Source organism: Hemiscyllium ocellatum, chromosome 14 (genome assembly GCF_020745735.1).
Source record: "Hemiscyllium ocellatum isolate sHemOce1 chromosome 14, sHemOce1.pat.X.cur, whole genome shotgun sequence".
In the NCBI taxonomy this organism is placed as follows: Eukaryota; Metazoa; Chordata; class Chondrichthyes; order Orectolobiformes; family Hemiscylliidae; genus Hemiscyllium; species Hemiscyllium ocellatum.
This window is the reverse complement of record NC_083414.1, coordinates 17,128,510-17,146,048: the sequence shown is the minus strand read 5'-3', so window position 1 is coordinate 17,146,048 and position 17,539 is coordinate 17,128,510. Positions and strand designations below refer to the sequence as shown.

At 42.0% G+C, this 17,539-nt stretch overlaps 1 protein-coding gene across 1 annotated transcript in view; it reads left to right on the top strand.

Annotated features, from left to right (window-relative positions):
* LOC132822457 (solute carrier family 26 member 6) overlaps positions 1-17,539 on the top strand; it is an 86,665-nt gene that overhangs the window by 23,991 nt on the left and 45,135 nt on the right. Inside the window, exons 3-6 of the mRNA XM_060835836.1 lie at positions 12,892-13,031; positions 13,631-13,741; positions 15,037-15,218; positions 16,588-16,752. Coding sequence (XP_060691819.1) covers positions 12,892-13,031; positions 13,631-13,741; positions 15,037-15,218; positions 16,588-16,752 — 598 coding nt within the window. The remainder of the gene's footprint in view (positions 1-12,891; positions 13,032-13,630; positions 13,742-15,036; positions 15,219-16,587; positions 16,753-17,539) is intronic.

The window sequence follows — 17,539 nt, the reverse complement described above, 5'->3', positions numbered from 1 at the left end:
GAGAAAAAGGCAAGGAATTGGAGTTAGGGATAATCAGACCAGCCATCATTTCATTGAATGGTGCATCAGACTCAAAAGGCCGAGTAGCCTCCTTCTTTTTCTATGGCAGCATCCGAGGAGCAGGAAAATCGACATTTCGAGCAAAAGCCCTTCATCAGGAATTACATCTATTACGTCGATTTCCCTGCTCCTCAGATGCTGCCTGACGTGCTGTGCTTTTCCAGCACCACTCTGATCTAAACTTTGGTTTCCAGCATCTGCAGTCGTCACTTTTGCCTCCTTCTTTTTCTATACCTTATGATCTCCAAATTGTCACACTCTTTGACTTCAGTCCTTACAGTAAATTCTATTCCCTTGCTACTGACTCTATCCTCTTCATTGGCACTTGTGCCAAGCTGAAACAGACAACCCTCAACTTGGTCTCATATTTGACGTCAAGGTGAGTTTCTAGCTATGCCATCACTAGGACCACCCTCAACTCTGCCCATGCCTTAGTTCATCTTCTTAATTTACTCCCTTGATTATCTTGACTCCTTCAAACATTCCTGGCTGATTGTCCATGTTAAATCTCGAATAGATTGAGACTTTGTTGCCTGTGTCCTTGCTCACAAAGTGTCCCCTTCAGCTATCACTCCTGAGCTCACTAACTTTCAATACCTCACAATTAAACAAAGCCTCAACCTTGCTTTCTCTATAATATCCTCCATTCCCACAAGCTTCTGAGAAATTCACACAACTTTAATTCTAAGGTTTCCAACATCCCTCACTTTCATTGCTCCACCACTGGTGATCCTACCTTCTGCAACCTATGTCCTGAGCTTTTCAATTCCCTTGATAAATCTTTCTATCTCTCTCTACCTCCCCTACCTCTGTTAAAACCATCTCTTTGACCAAACCTTTTGTCATCCTCAGTAAGAGTGTTTCATGTGACTTGGTGTCAGATTTTGCTTAGAATGCTGTAATGAAATGATACTTTTGGCATGAGTCAGAATAAATTGTTGTGAGGAAGTTATGTAAAATTGAGGATAAACTTTATTGGGTCCCAAATCCTGAACATGGGGTCATAAGTATAATAAAACTGCATGGGTAAATCACTGGGGATTTAACATGGGCATCTACTGAATACAGGCGCTGGAATCTCAGAGAGGCAGGGCAGTTACAGGCAAAGGTTAAAGTCAGGGTTTTTTGTAAACTTGTTCAATTTGCAATCAGCTGGAATCAGTTCTCATTTACATATTAATTGTTGACCCAGATTAGCAACTATTTATGGTCAGGGATAGTGGTTACTGGACCTACCAGAAGCACCTATGTGGAATTTGCTGGGTTTAGCCAAGTGACCAGGGGAATTATCCATGACCTTGAAGTCAGAATTTGTCACTGGTGGACTGACATGATAAAAATTCCTGACTCTGGCTACTTCCATCAGATGGTCATTGGGGAGACAGGCCGCCTACTTGCGGAACGTTTCAGAGAATACCTCTGGGACACCCGCATCAACCAACCCAACCGCCCCGTGGCTGAACACTTTAACTGCCCCTCCCACTCCACCCAGAACATGCAGGTCCTTGGCCTCCTCCATCGCCAGACCATGGCAACACGATGCCTGGAGGAAGAGCGCCTCATCTTCTGCCTAGGAACCCTCCAACCACAAGGGATGAATGCAGATTTCTCCAGCTTCCTCATTTCCCCTCCCCCACCTTATCCCAGTCCCAACCCTTGAACTCAGCACCGCCCTCTTGACCTGCAATCTTCTTCCTGACCTCACCACCACCCACCAACACCACCCCCCCCCCCCCACTCCCTCTCCGGCCTCTCACCCTCACCTTAACCCCCTACCACCTATCGCATTCCCAACGCCCCTCCCCCAAGTATCCCCTCCCTACCTTTTATCTGAGCCAGCTTGGCACACCTTCCTCATTCCTGAAGAAGGGCTTATGCCCGAAACATCGATTCTCCTGCTCCTTGGATGCTGCCTGACCTGTTGCGCTTTTCTAGCAACATATTTTTCAGCTACTTCCATCAGAGTTCTGCCCTGAAAAGACATGCTCCTGGACAGAGCACACTAGCCCTCCCAAAATGCTTCGGAGGATCAAAGTGGTCTGGACTTCATCACCTGGCCAATGCAATCGGTTTCCACTCAAGTACAATTTAGTGTCATTGATTATTTGATTGGATTAAACTCTATCAGGAAGAGGATTTATAATTATAAACTAGAAGTGAGTCCTCAAAGCTCAGTTCACATTTTATTCCAAAACTGCAAAAAAAAATGATTTGGACGTAAACGAAGTTGACATTTACTTCAAATGCACCATGGTTCAAGTTCAATTTACATTTCAAATGCTAAAGTTACAATCAAAACACATTGAGCAATCTTTTAGATTATCAGCAATATATCGCTTGATTACAGTGCAATAGTTCATTGTATAACTATTAGAAATTATTCATTAACTTGAAATTCTGAGTATTGCTGAAAAAAGAGACATGCTGTTGAAGGTTTTCATATTGCATTCATCAGGATAAGTGTAAGAATAACAAATTGCAAAAGGAACAACAATTCATGTTTCCTGAGAACAGGGCGCTGATGGATTGTGTGAGTAGATTCTGATTCATTATGGTGTTGCCATGGAAAGATCACTTCTCCCCTGTCTTTTGTTTAAATTCAAAACAGGCAACGTGACTCTGATTGGTCAAAGTGTTGTCATGGAGAATGCACTTGGAACAATTGTCTCCTACGTTTTTGTTTAATTGAGAAAAATGCAATGCATATACATGTTGTTGAAGAGGACAGAGAATATATGTAATTCCTAACATTTGAGCCACATTTTGAGCTTCACTGATAATCTTTTGTTGTAAGTGTAATTTATAGCACATTGAGGAATGTTCAGCCAATGCTTTCTAATCACAAAGTTTTGCAAGCATGATTTGAGTACTCCACTTGTCACAAACAGCCAAATGGATATACTGTTTGATAAGATGCCCCAGTCATTGGGACATACAGGCCATATACCTGGCTTCACACTGACACGATAGAGTCATATAGCACAGAAACAGACCCTTCGATCCAAGTAGTCCATGCCAAACATAATCCCAAACTAAACTATGCCACCAGCTTGCTCCTGGCTCCAAATCTTTCCTATTCTTCATTTATCTATCCAAATGTCTTTTAAACTTTGAAATTGTGCCCACATCCACCACTTCCTCAGGAAGTTCATTCCGTAAATGAACCATCCTCTGTATAAAAAGTTGCCCCTCATGTCTCTTTTAAACCTATCACCTTTCACCTTAAGAATGCACCTCTTACTCTTGAAATCCCCAATCTTCAAGAAAAGGCAACTACCATTAACTCTAATGCTCTGGTGGCACAATGGCTCAGTGGTTAGCACAGCGGCTCACAATGCCAGGGACTTGGGTTTGATTCCACCCTTGGTTAACAGTCTGTGTGGAGTTTGCTCATTCTCCCCGTGTCTGTGTGGGTTTCCTCTGGGTGTTCCAGTTTCCTTCCACAGTCTAATGTTGCACAGGTTAGTTGGAGTGGCCATGCTAAATTGCTCACAGTGTCCAGGATAGGTGGGTTAGCCATGGAGAATGCAGGGTTAGAGGGTTAGAGTGGGTCTGGGCGTGAAGATCTTTGAACAGATGGTGTAGACTGAATGGGTCTAGGAATTCTATCTATCTATACCTCTTATAAGAACATAGAATATTACAGCGCAGAACAGGCCCTTTGGCCTTCAATGTTATGCTGACCTATGAAACCAATGGACAATCCATCTAACCTACTCTATTCCATTTATCATTCATATGTTTATCCAATGATCATTTAAATGCCCTTAAAGTTGGCAAGTCTGCTTCTGTTGGAGGCAGGGCATCCCATGCCCTTACTACTCTCTGAGTAAAGAACCTACTTCTGAGGCCTGTCTTATATATCACCCCTCAAATTTAAAGCTATGTCCCTTATGCTAGCCAGCACCCTGCAAGGAAAAAGGCTCCCACTGTCCACCCAATCTAATCCTCTGACCATCTTGTATGTCTTTATTAAGTCACCTGTTAACTTTCTTCTCTCTAATGAAAACAACCTTAAATCCCTCAGCCTTTCCTCATAAGACCTTCCCTCCATGCCAGGCAACATCCTTGTAAATCTCCTCTGCACCATTTCCAATGCTTCCACATCCTTCCTATAATGTGGTGACCAGAACTGTATGTAATACTCCAAGTGCAGCCACACCAGAGTTTTGTACAACTGCAACACAGTCTCATGGCTCCGAAGCTCAATCCCACTACCAATAAAACATAACACACTGTATGCCTCCTTAACAACCCTATCAATCTGAGTGATCATTTTCAGGGATCTATGCACATGGACACTACTCATCTATACTTCCGAGAATGTTACCATTAGCCCAATACTCTGTATTCCTGTTACTCCTTCCAAAGTGAACCAGCTCACACTTTTCCCCATTAAACTTTATTTGCCCCCTCTCAGCCCAGCTCTGCAGCTTATCCATGCCCCTCTATAACTGGTCCTCACCCTGAATAACTTCTCTTTTCAATCCTCCCACTTCCTCCAAACTAAAGGAGTTGCCATGGGCACCCGCATGGGCCCCAGCTATGCCTGTCTCTTCGTAGGATATGTGGAACAGTCCATCTTCCGCAACTACACTGGCACCACCCCCCACCTTTTCCTCCGCTACATCGATGACTGTATCGGCGCTGCCTCGTGCTCCCACGAGGAGGTTGAACAGTTCATCAACTTTACTAACACCTTCCATCCCGACCTTAAATTCACCTGGACTGTCTCAGACTCCTCCCTCCCCTTCCTAGACCTTTCCATTTCTATCTCAGGCGACCGACTCAACACAGACATCTACTATAAACCGACTGACTCCCACAGCTATCTGGACTACACCTCCTCCCACCCTGCCCCCTGTAAAAACTCCATCCCATATTCCCAATTCCTTCGTCTCCGCCGCATCTGCTCCCAGGAGGACCAGTTCCAACACCGCACAGCCCAGATGGCCTCCTTCTTCAAGGACCGCAGATTCCCCCCAAACGTGATCGACGATGCCCTCCACCGCATCTCCTCCACTTCCCGCTCCTCCGCCCTTGAGCCCCGCTCCTCCAACCGCCACCAAGACAGAACCTCACTGGTTCTCACCTACCACCCCACCAACCTCCGTATACAACGTATCATCCGCCGTCATTTCCGCCACCTCCAAACGGACCCCACCACCAGGGATATATTTCCCTCCCCTCCCCTATCAGCGTTCCGCAAAGACCATTCCCTTCGTGACTCCCTCGTCAGGTCCACACCCCCCACCAACCCAACCTCCACTCGCGGCACCTTCCCCTGCAACCGCAGGAAATGTAAAACTTGCTCCCACACCTCCTCCCTCACTTCCCTCCAAGGCCCCAAGGGATCCTTCCATATCCGCCACAAGTTTACCTGTACCTCCACACACATCATCTATTGCATCCACTGCACCCGATGTGGCCTCCTCCACATTGGGGAGACGGGCTGCTTACTTGCGGAACGTTTCGGAGAACACCTCAGGGACGCCCGGACCAACCAACCCAACCACCCCGTGGCTCAACACTTTAACTCTCCCTCCCACTCCACCGAGGACATGCAGGTCCTTGGACTCCTCCACCGGCAAAACATAACAACACGACGGTTGGAGGAAGAGCGCCTCATCTTCCGCCTGTGAACCCTCCAACCACAAGGGATGAACTCAGATTTCTCCAGTTTCCTCATTTCCCCTCCCCCCACCTTGTCTCAGTCGGTTCCCTCGAACTCAGCACCGCCCTCCTAACCTGCAATCTTCTTCCTAACCTCTCCGCCCCCACCCCACTCCGGCCTATCACCCTCACCTTGACCTCCTTCCACCTATCACATCTCCATCGCCCCTCCCCCAAGTCCCTCCTCCCTACCTTTTATCTTAGCCTGCCTGGCACCCTCTCCTCATTCCTGATGAAGGGCTTATGCCCGAAACGTCGAATTTCCTATTCCTTGGATGCTGCCTGACCTGCTGTGCTTTAACCAGCAACACATTTTCAACTGTGATCTCCAGCATCTGCTGACCTCATTTTTTACCCTCTATAATCTGCACCATCCTTCCTCAATATCCATAACTCCACCAACTTTACTGTCATCAGCAAATTTACTAACCCATCCTTCAACGCCCTCATCCAGGTCATTTATAAAAATGACAAACAAAGATGGTTCAAAAACAGGTCTTTGCTGTACACCACTAGTAACTGAACTCCAAGATTCAAGGTTTGTGCAAAGATTTGTAGCTCGGGTGCTCGTTGTTGTGGTTCTGTTCGCCGAGCTGGAAGTTTTTGTTGCAAACGTTTCGTCCACTGGCTAGGAGACATCATCAGTGCTCTGGAGCCTCCTGCGAAGCGCTTCTTTGATGTTTCTTCCGGTATTTATAGTGGTCTGTCCTTGCCGCTTCCGGGTGTCAGTTTCAGCTGTCCGCTGTAGTGGTTGGTATATTGGGTCCAGGTCGATGTGTTTGTTGATGGAGTTTGTGGATGAATGCCATGCCTCTAGGAATTCCCTGGCTGTTCTCTGTCTGGCGTGCCTTATGATAGTAGTGTTTTCCCAGTCGAATTCATGTTGCTTGTTGTCTGAGTGTGTGGCTACTAGAGATAGCTGGTCGTGTCGTTTCGTGGCTAGTTGATGTTCATGTATGCAGATTGTTAGCTGTCTTCCTGTTTGTCCTATATAGTGTTTTGTGCAGTCCTTGCATGGGATTTTGTAAACTACATTAGTTTTGCTCATGATGTAAACTAATGTAGTTTACAAAATCCCATGCAAGGACTGCACAAAACACTATATAGGACAAACAGGAAGACAGCTAACAATCCGCATACATGAACATCAACTTGCCACAAAACGACACGACCAGCTATCCCTAGTAGCCACACACTCAGACAACAAGCATCATGAATTCGACTGGGAAAACACTACTATCATAGGGCAAGCCAGACAGAGAACAGCCAGGGAATTCCTAGAGGCATGGCATTCATCAACAAACACATCGACCTGGACCCAATATACCAACCACTACAGCGGACAGCTGAAACTGACACCCGGAAGCGGCAAGGACAGACCACTATAAATACCGGAAGAAACATCAAAGAAGCGCTTCGCAGGAGGCTCCAGAGCACTGATGATGTCGCCTAGCCAGGGGACGAAACGTTTGCAACAAAAACTTCCAGCTCGGCGAACAGAACCACAACAATGAACTCCAAGATGAACATTTCCCATCAATCACCACCATCTGTCTTCTTACAGCTAGCCAATATTTGATCCAAACTTCTAAATCACTACATGTGACAATAAATTCAATTCAATTCAATTCAATCACATGACTCTGTATTTTCTGCAATAGCCTACCATGGGGAACCTTATCAAACAATTTACTGAAATCCATACACACCACATCAACAGCTTTACGCTCATCCACCTGTTTTGTCACCTTCTCAAAGAACTCAATAAAGTTTGTGAGGCACGACCTACCCTTCACAAAATCGTGTTGACTATCCCTAATCAAATGATTCCTTTCTAGATGATTATAAATCCTCTCTCTTACAATCCTTTCCAACACTTCACCCACAACCGAAGTAGGGCTCACTGGTCTATAATTACCAGGGTTGTCTTTACTCCCTTTCTCAAACAAAGAGACAACATTCCTATCCTCCAGCCTTCTGACACTGTTCTTGTAGCCAATGATGGCATAAAGATCAAAGCCAAAGGTTTCACAATCTCCTCCCTACCTTCCCAGAAAATCCTAGGATAAATCCCATCTGGCCCAGGGCACTTACTATTTTCACACTTTTCGGAATTGCTAACACCTTCTCCTTATGACCCTCGATCCTCATCGAATAGCCCATATCTCAGTATTCCCCTTGACAACATTGTATTTTTCCAGTGAGAATACTGACAAAAAATATTCATTTAGCGCCTCTTCTATGCTTTTGGAATCCCCATACAAAGCATTATTTTATAAACTTCAATCAGGTCACCTCTTAACATCCTACGTTCCAGTGAAAAAAGTCCCAGCCTATCCGACCTTTCTTGATAACTTGAACCTTCACTTTACTTTGTGCAGTAACTAGAACATTTCTTTAGGCTTCAGGACTTAATTGCATTTAGACATTAACATTTACAATATCTGAGCTCTTTTTCCCTGGTGTGTCAGTCCTGAAGAGTCACCTTATAGAGGTTAATAGAATCAAGAGAGGCATAGAAAAGGTGGAAAGCCAAGATCCTTTTCCTATGCTAAGGGAGTTCAAAACTAGAGGGCATAGGTTTAAGGTGAGAGGGAAAAGATTTAAAAGGGAGCTGAGGGGCAACTTTTTCACGCAGAGGGTGGTGCGTGTATTTAATGAGCTGCCAGAGGAAGTGGTGGAGGCTGGTACAATTACAACATTTAAAAGGCATCAGGAAGGATCCATGAATAGGAAGGGTTTAGAGGGATCTGGGCCAAATTCTGGCAAATGGGACTAGATCAGTTTAGGATATCTGGTCGGCATGGATGCAGTGGACTGAAAGGTTTGTTTCATGCTGTATATCTCTATGAATCTATAGATGTGCTCAATGTGGTGAGGAAACATATGGGATTCAAGAACGACAAGGAATTTTAAAGGAAACTATGCCTCTTGCATTGCCTACAATTAGTTGATAATATTAATTCTGTATAATGTACTAGATGGCAACAGATGGGAGAGATACTTCAAAATTTTGTTTTGTGGCACCAAATAATGGTCAAAGCAGTCAACCGTATTGTGACAGAAAAGCATTTAAATTGAGGATTCATTTAAAATCTCAACTACATCTTTTAGCTGAATGTGTAGGTTCCCCCTTTGGTCTCAAATGAACCATACTCTCTTCCTCAGTATAGTAATTAAAAACCTTTAGATTTTCCTACCAGTTTGTTTTTCTGTCAATCACATGGGACCCATAAACTCTATAAATAAAATAGCATGTCATAGATCATACAGGTAGAGCTTAAATACAGTCATAAATTCATCTACTTTTAAAACATTCATATTTCTTTCAATGCTCTTTCATTCTCACACCTATGTCATTCATTCACATTGTTGACTTGAGGATAATATACTCCAAGTTTCAATGCACTTCAAACTTTTGTGTATTTTGACTTTGACATATAATTGATGGTAATCACAAAGTCACATTGTATTTATTTTGTAATTTGTGAATGAGTGTTTTACTGTGGTAACACAATGTTTATAGCATAACACAGCTTGCAATATGCTACTTGATAATAACACTTTCACACAGTAATTCATCACAATTTAAAGTTGTGTTCATGTCTTGGATCTACAGTATGTAATTCTTCCTAATTACAAAATAAATTTCACATTTTGAAAATTTGGTATTTTAATTTTCTGAGGTGGAGAGATGTCACAAGTTATAATCACTGACATCAATCTCCTTTAATCAAACTTAACAACTTGAACTGAAATGGTATAGTAATGGTATTTTGATAAAAGGGCTATTTTGCACAGCAACTATATTGACTATTATTTCATTTTTTTCACGTAAGTAATAGAGTTTGCATGTATCGAACTCCACTAGTGTGGGATGAATGTTGTGTGGAATTTACCCCTCGGCTCTCCAAAGTCCTTGATAATGTTGCCACTCACAAACCTACAGTCAGCTCTTCTAGAATTCCACATCTGAATCTTTCCAATCAAATTACTTCTCTTTTCACAATTTTTAACTGCCTCTTATCAAAGTCATAACTGATATCCTATATGACTATGATAAAAGTAAATTATCTCAACTTATCCTCTCAACATTTTGTAACCTCTGTCATTGTCGGGGTAGGAATACAATCCCAGACCCTGGCGCTGCTCCTTAACCTGATCCAAAGCAGTAGCCTCTCCCCAGCATTTGGTCCTCAATTCAAGCAAAGATGGCTGCCCCAGGGCCCTGGTCTCCAATATCAGCCCTATCCCCATCCCTTATGGTTGGTCATGCCATCTTCAATCAATGGTTCTGCACTGTTGTCCAGGCGGATGGAGCTAAAGCAGCCTGCTTCCATTCTTATTAATATAATAGTGATCAGAGAATCAATTACTGTACAGTTTACCTTCCCACTCTCACCAAAAATTTAACCTTCTCCCTCCTCCTATTTCTCATCAACATGCTGCCACTTGGCAACATCAGAAAGCAGAACATGGTTTCCATTTGCATTTCACCAATGCCTATCTCAACCTCTTCACTATCTAGAAGCTTAACATCCTGTACTGGACCAGTAGAAATTTGTACCAAAGGAAGATTAATGATGAAAGGTATTGTATTTGTTTCTAAAAATAAATTTTGTTTCCTAACACTGTATCCATCCCTATTCCTGAAGCTGAACAAGACTGTCCATAAACTCAGTGTCAAGTTTGAGTCCTAATACAGCCTCAAATTACATATCTACATCATAAAGCCATCCTATTCCCACCTCTGGAACATCACCCAGTTGCATCGCTGCCGCAGTACATTTGCTGATGAAGCTTTCAAGTGGCTTTGTCAATTCGAAACTGGATTATTCCAATGCACTCTTGGTCAGTCTTCCACATTTTACCCCCTCTAAACTTTCACTCACTCAAACCTCTGCTGCCCACTATCCTAACTTGCACCAAGCTTTGTTCACCGATCATGCCCTGTACTCGCTAATCTATGTTGACTACCAGTTCATTAATGGCTCAGTTTTAAACTCTCATTCTTGTTTAAAATCTTTTCTATGGTTTTGCACTGTCTATTTCTTCATATCCTGCTGTCCCATTACCCTCTAAGTTATCTTATAGTTCCCAATTATAATCTGAGCTGAAAATGTGTTGCTGGAAAAACGCAGCAGGTCAGGTGGCATCAAGGAGCAGGAGAATTGATGTTTCAGGCATGAGCCCTTCTTCAGGAATCATTCCTGAAGAAGGGCTCATGCCCAAAACGTCGATTCTCCTGGTCCTTGGATGCTGCCTGACCTGCTGCGCTTTTCCAGCAACACATTTTCAGTTCTGATCTCCAGCATCTGTAGTCCTCACTTTCTCCCAATTATAATCAGTCTACCCCATTAGTTGCCATACCTTCTCTTGCACAGTCCCTAAGTTATAGAATTCCCTCCATATACGTCTTCACACTCCTTCTTAGTACCAATATTCTTAATCAAATAACTGCTTTCACATGTGGTTCAATCATAGAATCCCTCCAGTGTGGAAGTAGGCTATCGTCCCATCGAGTCCACACTGACCCTCTGAACAGCATCCCAACCAGATCCACTCCCCTACTCTATTCCTGTAATCCAACATTTGCCATGACTAATCCATCTACCTGCACACTAGAGACAATTTAGCATGGCCAATGTAGCTAATCTGCATATCTTTGGACTGTGGGAGGAAACCTAAGCACTTGGAGGATACACGTGCAGCTGAAGTAGAATCATTGAGCCACTACAGTGTGAAAGCAGGCCATTCAGTCCATCGAGTCTACACCAACCCTCTGAAAAGCATCCCACTCAGATCCACCCTATCCCTGTAACCATGCATTGCCCATCACTAATCCACCTAGCCTGCACATCCTTGGACACTATAGGCAATTTAGCATGGCCAACCTACCTAACCTTCATGTCTTTGGAGGGTGGGAGGAAACCGGAGAACACAGAGGAAACCCACACAGACACGGGGAGAATGTGCAAACTCCACACAGACAGTTAGCCAAGGATAGAATTGAACCCAGGCCCCTAGAGTTGTGAGGCAGCAGTGCTAACCACTGAGCTACTGTGCCACCCAAATGTCAAATATTATTTTATAATGCTCCTGTGTGAAGAGTGTATTGCTATATAATGTGAAACAACTTCTAGGATGGAAAAGTATCAACATTATTCAAGTAAACATTCAACTCTTTTGAATCCTTTCTGCTCTTAAATAAATAACCTTCCACTTGTCAGGACTGTTCCAGTATCCTTTAGTCTTGCACACAATGGTCCATCAACTTGTCCTTGCTAATGTACAGTTAGCCACATTGCTATGGACCTGATATCACATATATAGGGTCAAGATTAGTGGTGCTGGAAAAGAACAGCAGGTCAGGCAGCATCCGAGAAGCAGGGAAATCAATGTTTTAGGCAAAAGCCCTTCATCAGGAAATGATTTCCCTGCTCCTCGGATGCTGCCTGACCTACAGTGCTTTTCCAGCACCACTAATCTTGACTCTGATTTCCAGCATCTGCAGGCCTCACTTTCACCTATCACATGTATAGGCCAGATCAGGTAAGAATGGTAGATTTTCTTCCCATAAGGACATTAGTAAGTCAAATATTCTTCCTTACAAAAGAAAATCAATGATAGTTGGCACAGTCATCATTTCAAAGACTCCCTTAATATTCCCGATTTTATTAGTTGAATTTAAGTTTCACCAGCAGAGTTTGAACACATGTCCCTACAATACTAGGATGGGCCTCTGGCTTACTAGCATAATTCTATTACCATCACACCACCACCTTCCAAATCTACACATTATCATTTTCTTCAACAAGAGAAGATTGAAGCAAAATATTACAGATGCTGGAAATCTAAATCCTGTATGGTCTTGAAGCATCAACTCTGTTTCTCTCTCCACAGATGCTGCCAGATGTGTTTAGTTTCTCTAGCACTTTCTGTTTTTATTTCAATGGGAATGTTTTGATATCTTTTCATTAAAAACATCATGTACATTTTTGTCTCTTATGGACAAACTTATTGTCTGGGCATGTATTTAGGATTTCGAGGTGTCATTACCAGAGAGATTTCAAACAAATTATCACCAAATTGATCAAAATACATCCACTTGATTAACAATCTAATCTATGCTTAGTTAACACTGATTTTTTTTTTCAGATGCTCAGGCCCGAAAGCCAAATCCTTTCTGTTCAAGTTAATCCCAATCCTCCATTGGTTGCCCAAGTATCCCTACCGAGAATGGCTATTAGGCGACATCTGCTCCGGATTCAGTGTTGGAATTGTGCAATTACCACAAAGTGAGCACTTTCTCTTTTATAAATGTCACAAAATGTTAATTGCAGTCCCTCTTATTGCCACATGAGTACCCCTAACAATGTAATCAATGTGTTTTAGGGCAACAAAATAGGATGAAATCTCAACGCATAGTAACTACATTTAAAGAGTGCTGAGCAGACAGCATTACTTTGGTCAATCATTATACTTTGCATCCCATATTCAGCTTCATTAAAATTCAGAGAGCTGAACATGGAGATAGGATCTATAACTGGAGTGACACTAATACTGCTGAAAGAAAGCTGCCTGCAGCAGGGGGTCCATAGGGAAAGAGAAATGAATAAAGTCAGTCCTGTACCATGTAATACATCAAGGATGATCCCAAAAGGATCATCATAAGCATTAGGGTTAGGAAGGAAGAGGTTTGTGGTGTTTCACCCACCTTGACTTCCTATTGGTGAGAGGCTCCAAGGTAACTGAACAGAAAGGAACACATCACAGACATTAAAATCGGGAAATAGTTAATCATTTTAGGTCTTAAGTATCTAATACTTTCTAAACATCTTAACTTATATGCTGAAATAAATGGTATGGTGTATAAACATTTAATTTTGTTTCATAGGTATGGCATATGCTCTTTTGGCAGCTGTTCCCCCTGTCTATGGACTTTATACTTCCTTCTTCCCAGTGCTTATATACTTTATATTTGGAACATCCAGACATGTCTCAGTTGGTGAGCTACCTCTTTATAAAACAACTTGCCCTTTTTGCTCTAATGTTGCTGAGATACTGAATGCGTGATTCATTAGGGAAAGGAATGTATGCCAAAACATCTTGCCGCAGCCTTGCCAAACTTTAATCTTCAAAAGATACATTTGTTATTGGAATTCCTTTTTATATTTCCTACAAATTGGCTAATATTTCTAACCTGATCAATCACATGCAACCACTTAATGATTATTCAGTGGTCAGGAAGAAACTACAGTTTCTCCAAGTGTTTGTAAGAGGCCCAGTTTAATGATAACCATTCCATGTTATTTCCATATTTAACGTACCCACTCCAGTTAGGCCATCTGTTGTCTCTTGTTTGCAAAGGCTTACCCATGCTTTTCACTAACATTCACCTCACACCATTCAGTTTAAAGAGACACTCACGCTACAAAGCTACTCAGGTTGATCAATGCCCTCCCTGTAGAGTTGTTAGCCCATAGTTTGAATAGGGCAGTGGTCAAACCTCCCTTTCAACTTCATCTTTAGATTCTCTATGGAAAAGCCTACTCATACACTCCTATATTCCCTTCGTACTGTTCCAAATGGGGACCATTCATATTAACTACTTCTAATGTTGCTTAACTTGGTGCAACCATCACTTCACTACAAGCAGAATGTGGCTTCCTGTAACGTATTATTTTTTGACAGAGTTAACAGTGATGTTGTAGTAACACCACCAGACTAGTTAATGCTCTTGGAATGACAGTTCCAATCCCAGTATAGCAACATATGAAATTTAAATTCAGCTGATCATAGAGTATCTAGAATGATAAGTTAGTTTTGGTTTCGGTGATTGTAAAGGTCTCATCAATTTTTGTAAAAACCCTTTCACTCCCTCTTGTCCTTTAGTAAAGGATCATCCTTACCCTGTCTGGCCTGCATGTGACTCCAGACCCACACAATGTGCTTAACTCTCAGCTGCCCTCTGAAATGGCTCAGGAAGCCCCTCAGATTGAGGGCAATCAGGGATGGGAAAAATATTGTTAGTGATAGCCACAACACAAGAAACATAAAGAAATTCAACTCTATTTAAATACTGGCTGAGAATCGTTAGGTGTTTTTATATCATTGCATTGAGGGTAATGTTTCAATGTGCTATGAAGGGTAATGCTCTGTTATGCTGTGTCAATGATTCAACATCAAGGTAATATTCATAGTATTTTTGATAGTTAAAAGTGAAAGGAAATTCATAATCTATGATCTAAATCAGAATATCTTATATAAAATGATGCTTATATTTTGCCACCTTTGACACAGGTTCCTTTGCAGTACTAAGTGTTATGCTGGGGACAATAACTGAGAGAATAGCCCCAGATGAGAACTTTTTGATCAATTCTCACAACATTACAAATGGAACGGCAGAAATTGATACCGTGGCACGGGATTTAATGAGGGTGAAAGCAGCAACGATGGTTACCTTCTTGTGCGGGATCTTTCAGGTGAGTTAACTTCTTGTTGCAAGAAAGAGAGGACTTAGCATTCATGGTGGGGTGGGGGTTGGGGGGAAAGCAGGAAAGAGAGAAGGAAGAGAAGCAGGATTAAATGCTGTAGAATGCCAAAGTAATCAATCAGATCGATTTGAAATTGTGCTTGCATGCAGACCAGATAAGAAATTGCAGTATCCCCAGGTTTCATGGAAATTATTAAGTCTAAGGCAATAAATTCCACCTCTGTTGTGATCTACAGCCCATTCCTTTAGCTGTCCTTCATTATTTACCCAATCCCTCTTCTTCATCACTCATTATCCATCCAGCTTCATCCAACATCAATTTGCCTTTTATGAAACCACTTGTTTTCTGCTCACACATTACATTATTGCACTGAGAAGTTACAGTCACAGTGATTCAGAGATAATAATTGGGGGGGTCACAGCACTCAGGCCTGTCTCTTGTTCCTTTATCCTGGTGTCTGAACAGCATGGCCATAGGAAATTGTTCATTGGGCAATAAGACTTAAATGAAACAAGAAAGAGAGTTCAGCGGCATAATCCAACGAGGAGTAGAACAATGCCAATCACTAAGTTGTTTATCAAGGGCTAGTGCCATGAGAGACAGAGGTCCTCTTAGGAACATTCATGACCGAATAATAGAATGAGTTAACCTGTACAATCCCCCAAAATGAAATAATGGTGAACTATCTGTAAGATTTTAGGAAATTCTCACTGCCAGAAAATAATAGGTTAAATCATTCTATTTTGCTTGGACCCTTCTACTTGTTAAATGGGAGAGGGGTTGACCTGGATTCCTGGCGTATTGCCTTGAGTTCTTTCCTGTAATGCAAAAATATGGGAATAGCTTACAGCGAAACAGACTGATGGGATGCATAATACATGAGGTCATAATGGGTGGGATCCAGAACAGGTGGGGTGCATTTTGGGCAGTGTTCACAACAGGCAATGTGTACACACAGGTAGGATACATGGCAGACGGTGGGGGTGGTGTATTATACTGTTTTGATCCACTGCCGAAATAAGTTGTATCTGTCTTATATAGAACTTTGTCCAATCCATAAGAAACATGGTTTTCAGCAAGATAAAGTTTTGTTGAACCCTTGATCTCTCTAAATTGCCTGTGCTCACATGGGATATGCAATATAGTTAAGAGTGACAATAGTTGCTGATTAATGAAAACTTTGTTATCTTGCTGTTTTCCAAAGACAGAGCAGCAGTACAGACACACACAACTTTCTCAAAGGAAACAGATTAATTGGGGAGAAAGTGCAACGTGGATCTTAGGTTGCATAGATTATCACTGGGGCAAAAGCATCATCATTGTATCAGTAATTATTTTTCTTCTTCAATCTATGCAGATCCTGTTGGGATTGATACGGTTTGGATTTGTTGTCACATACCTGTCTGACCCTCTTGTCCGAGGTTACACAACTGGTGCAGCAGTCCATGTGCTGGTGTCACAACTGAAGTATGTGTTTGGCATTTCAATTGCTAGAAAGAATGGGCCCCTCGCATTAATCTATGTGAGTAAAAGGTGGTTTTATATGGTGTGAACTATAAATGTGCAACCTCCGATAGATTCTGAACTACTGCTTCAAATCATTGTCATGTGTTACCTTGTATAGTAATCTCCAAAACAGGGCTAAACCAACAACAAACTGCAGTAAATAATACCTTTACTGTTGTACAGTCCCAAAGCACTTTGAGAAATTAACTAAAGAAAATTTGACATTGAGCCAAAGAAATAGGACCAATATTATTGTGAAGAAACAGGACAAATGAAAGGACAATTGACCAAATTCTTGATAAAATATATAGTTTTTAAATAGCAATTTAAAAGAGAAGAGATTTAAAGAGGAAATTACAGAGTTTCAGACCTAGACGACTAAAGGCAGGTCAGTTGGGACAAAAGAAGTAAAAGAGGCAAGAATTATAGGAATGCAAAGTTTTAGGAGCATTGTAGTTTGGAGGTGGTTATCAAGATAGAGAAGGGCAAGATATTGATGGGATTTGGACATAAAGAAAAGAATTTTCAATTTGCTGCTTTGTTCATTCATGAGCACAGGAGTGAATGGGAGTTGGCATGAGTTAGACAACAAATCAAACAACTGAAAGACGTACTGTACAATGTACATTGTTGTATTGCTCAGTTTCAACTAAAATGCCAGCATTTTTTTGTAGAGTACTCAATACTTGCATGTTCAATGCATAGAGCTTCTGTTTTCTGTTGATCCATACATAACAAAATAATGAAGAAAGAAATATCATTCAAATCAACCAAATTCTGGAAAATATTACTGGCTTCATCTT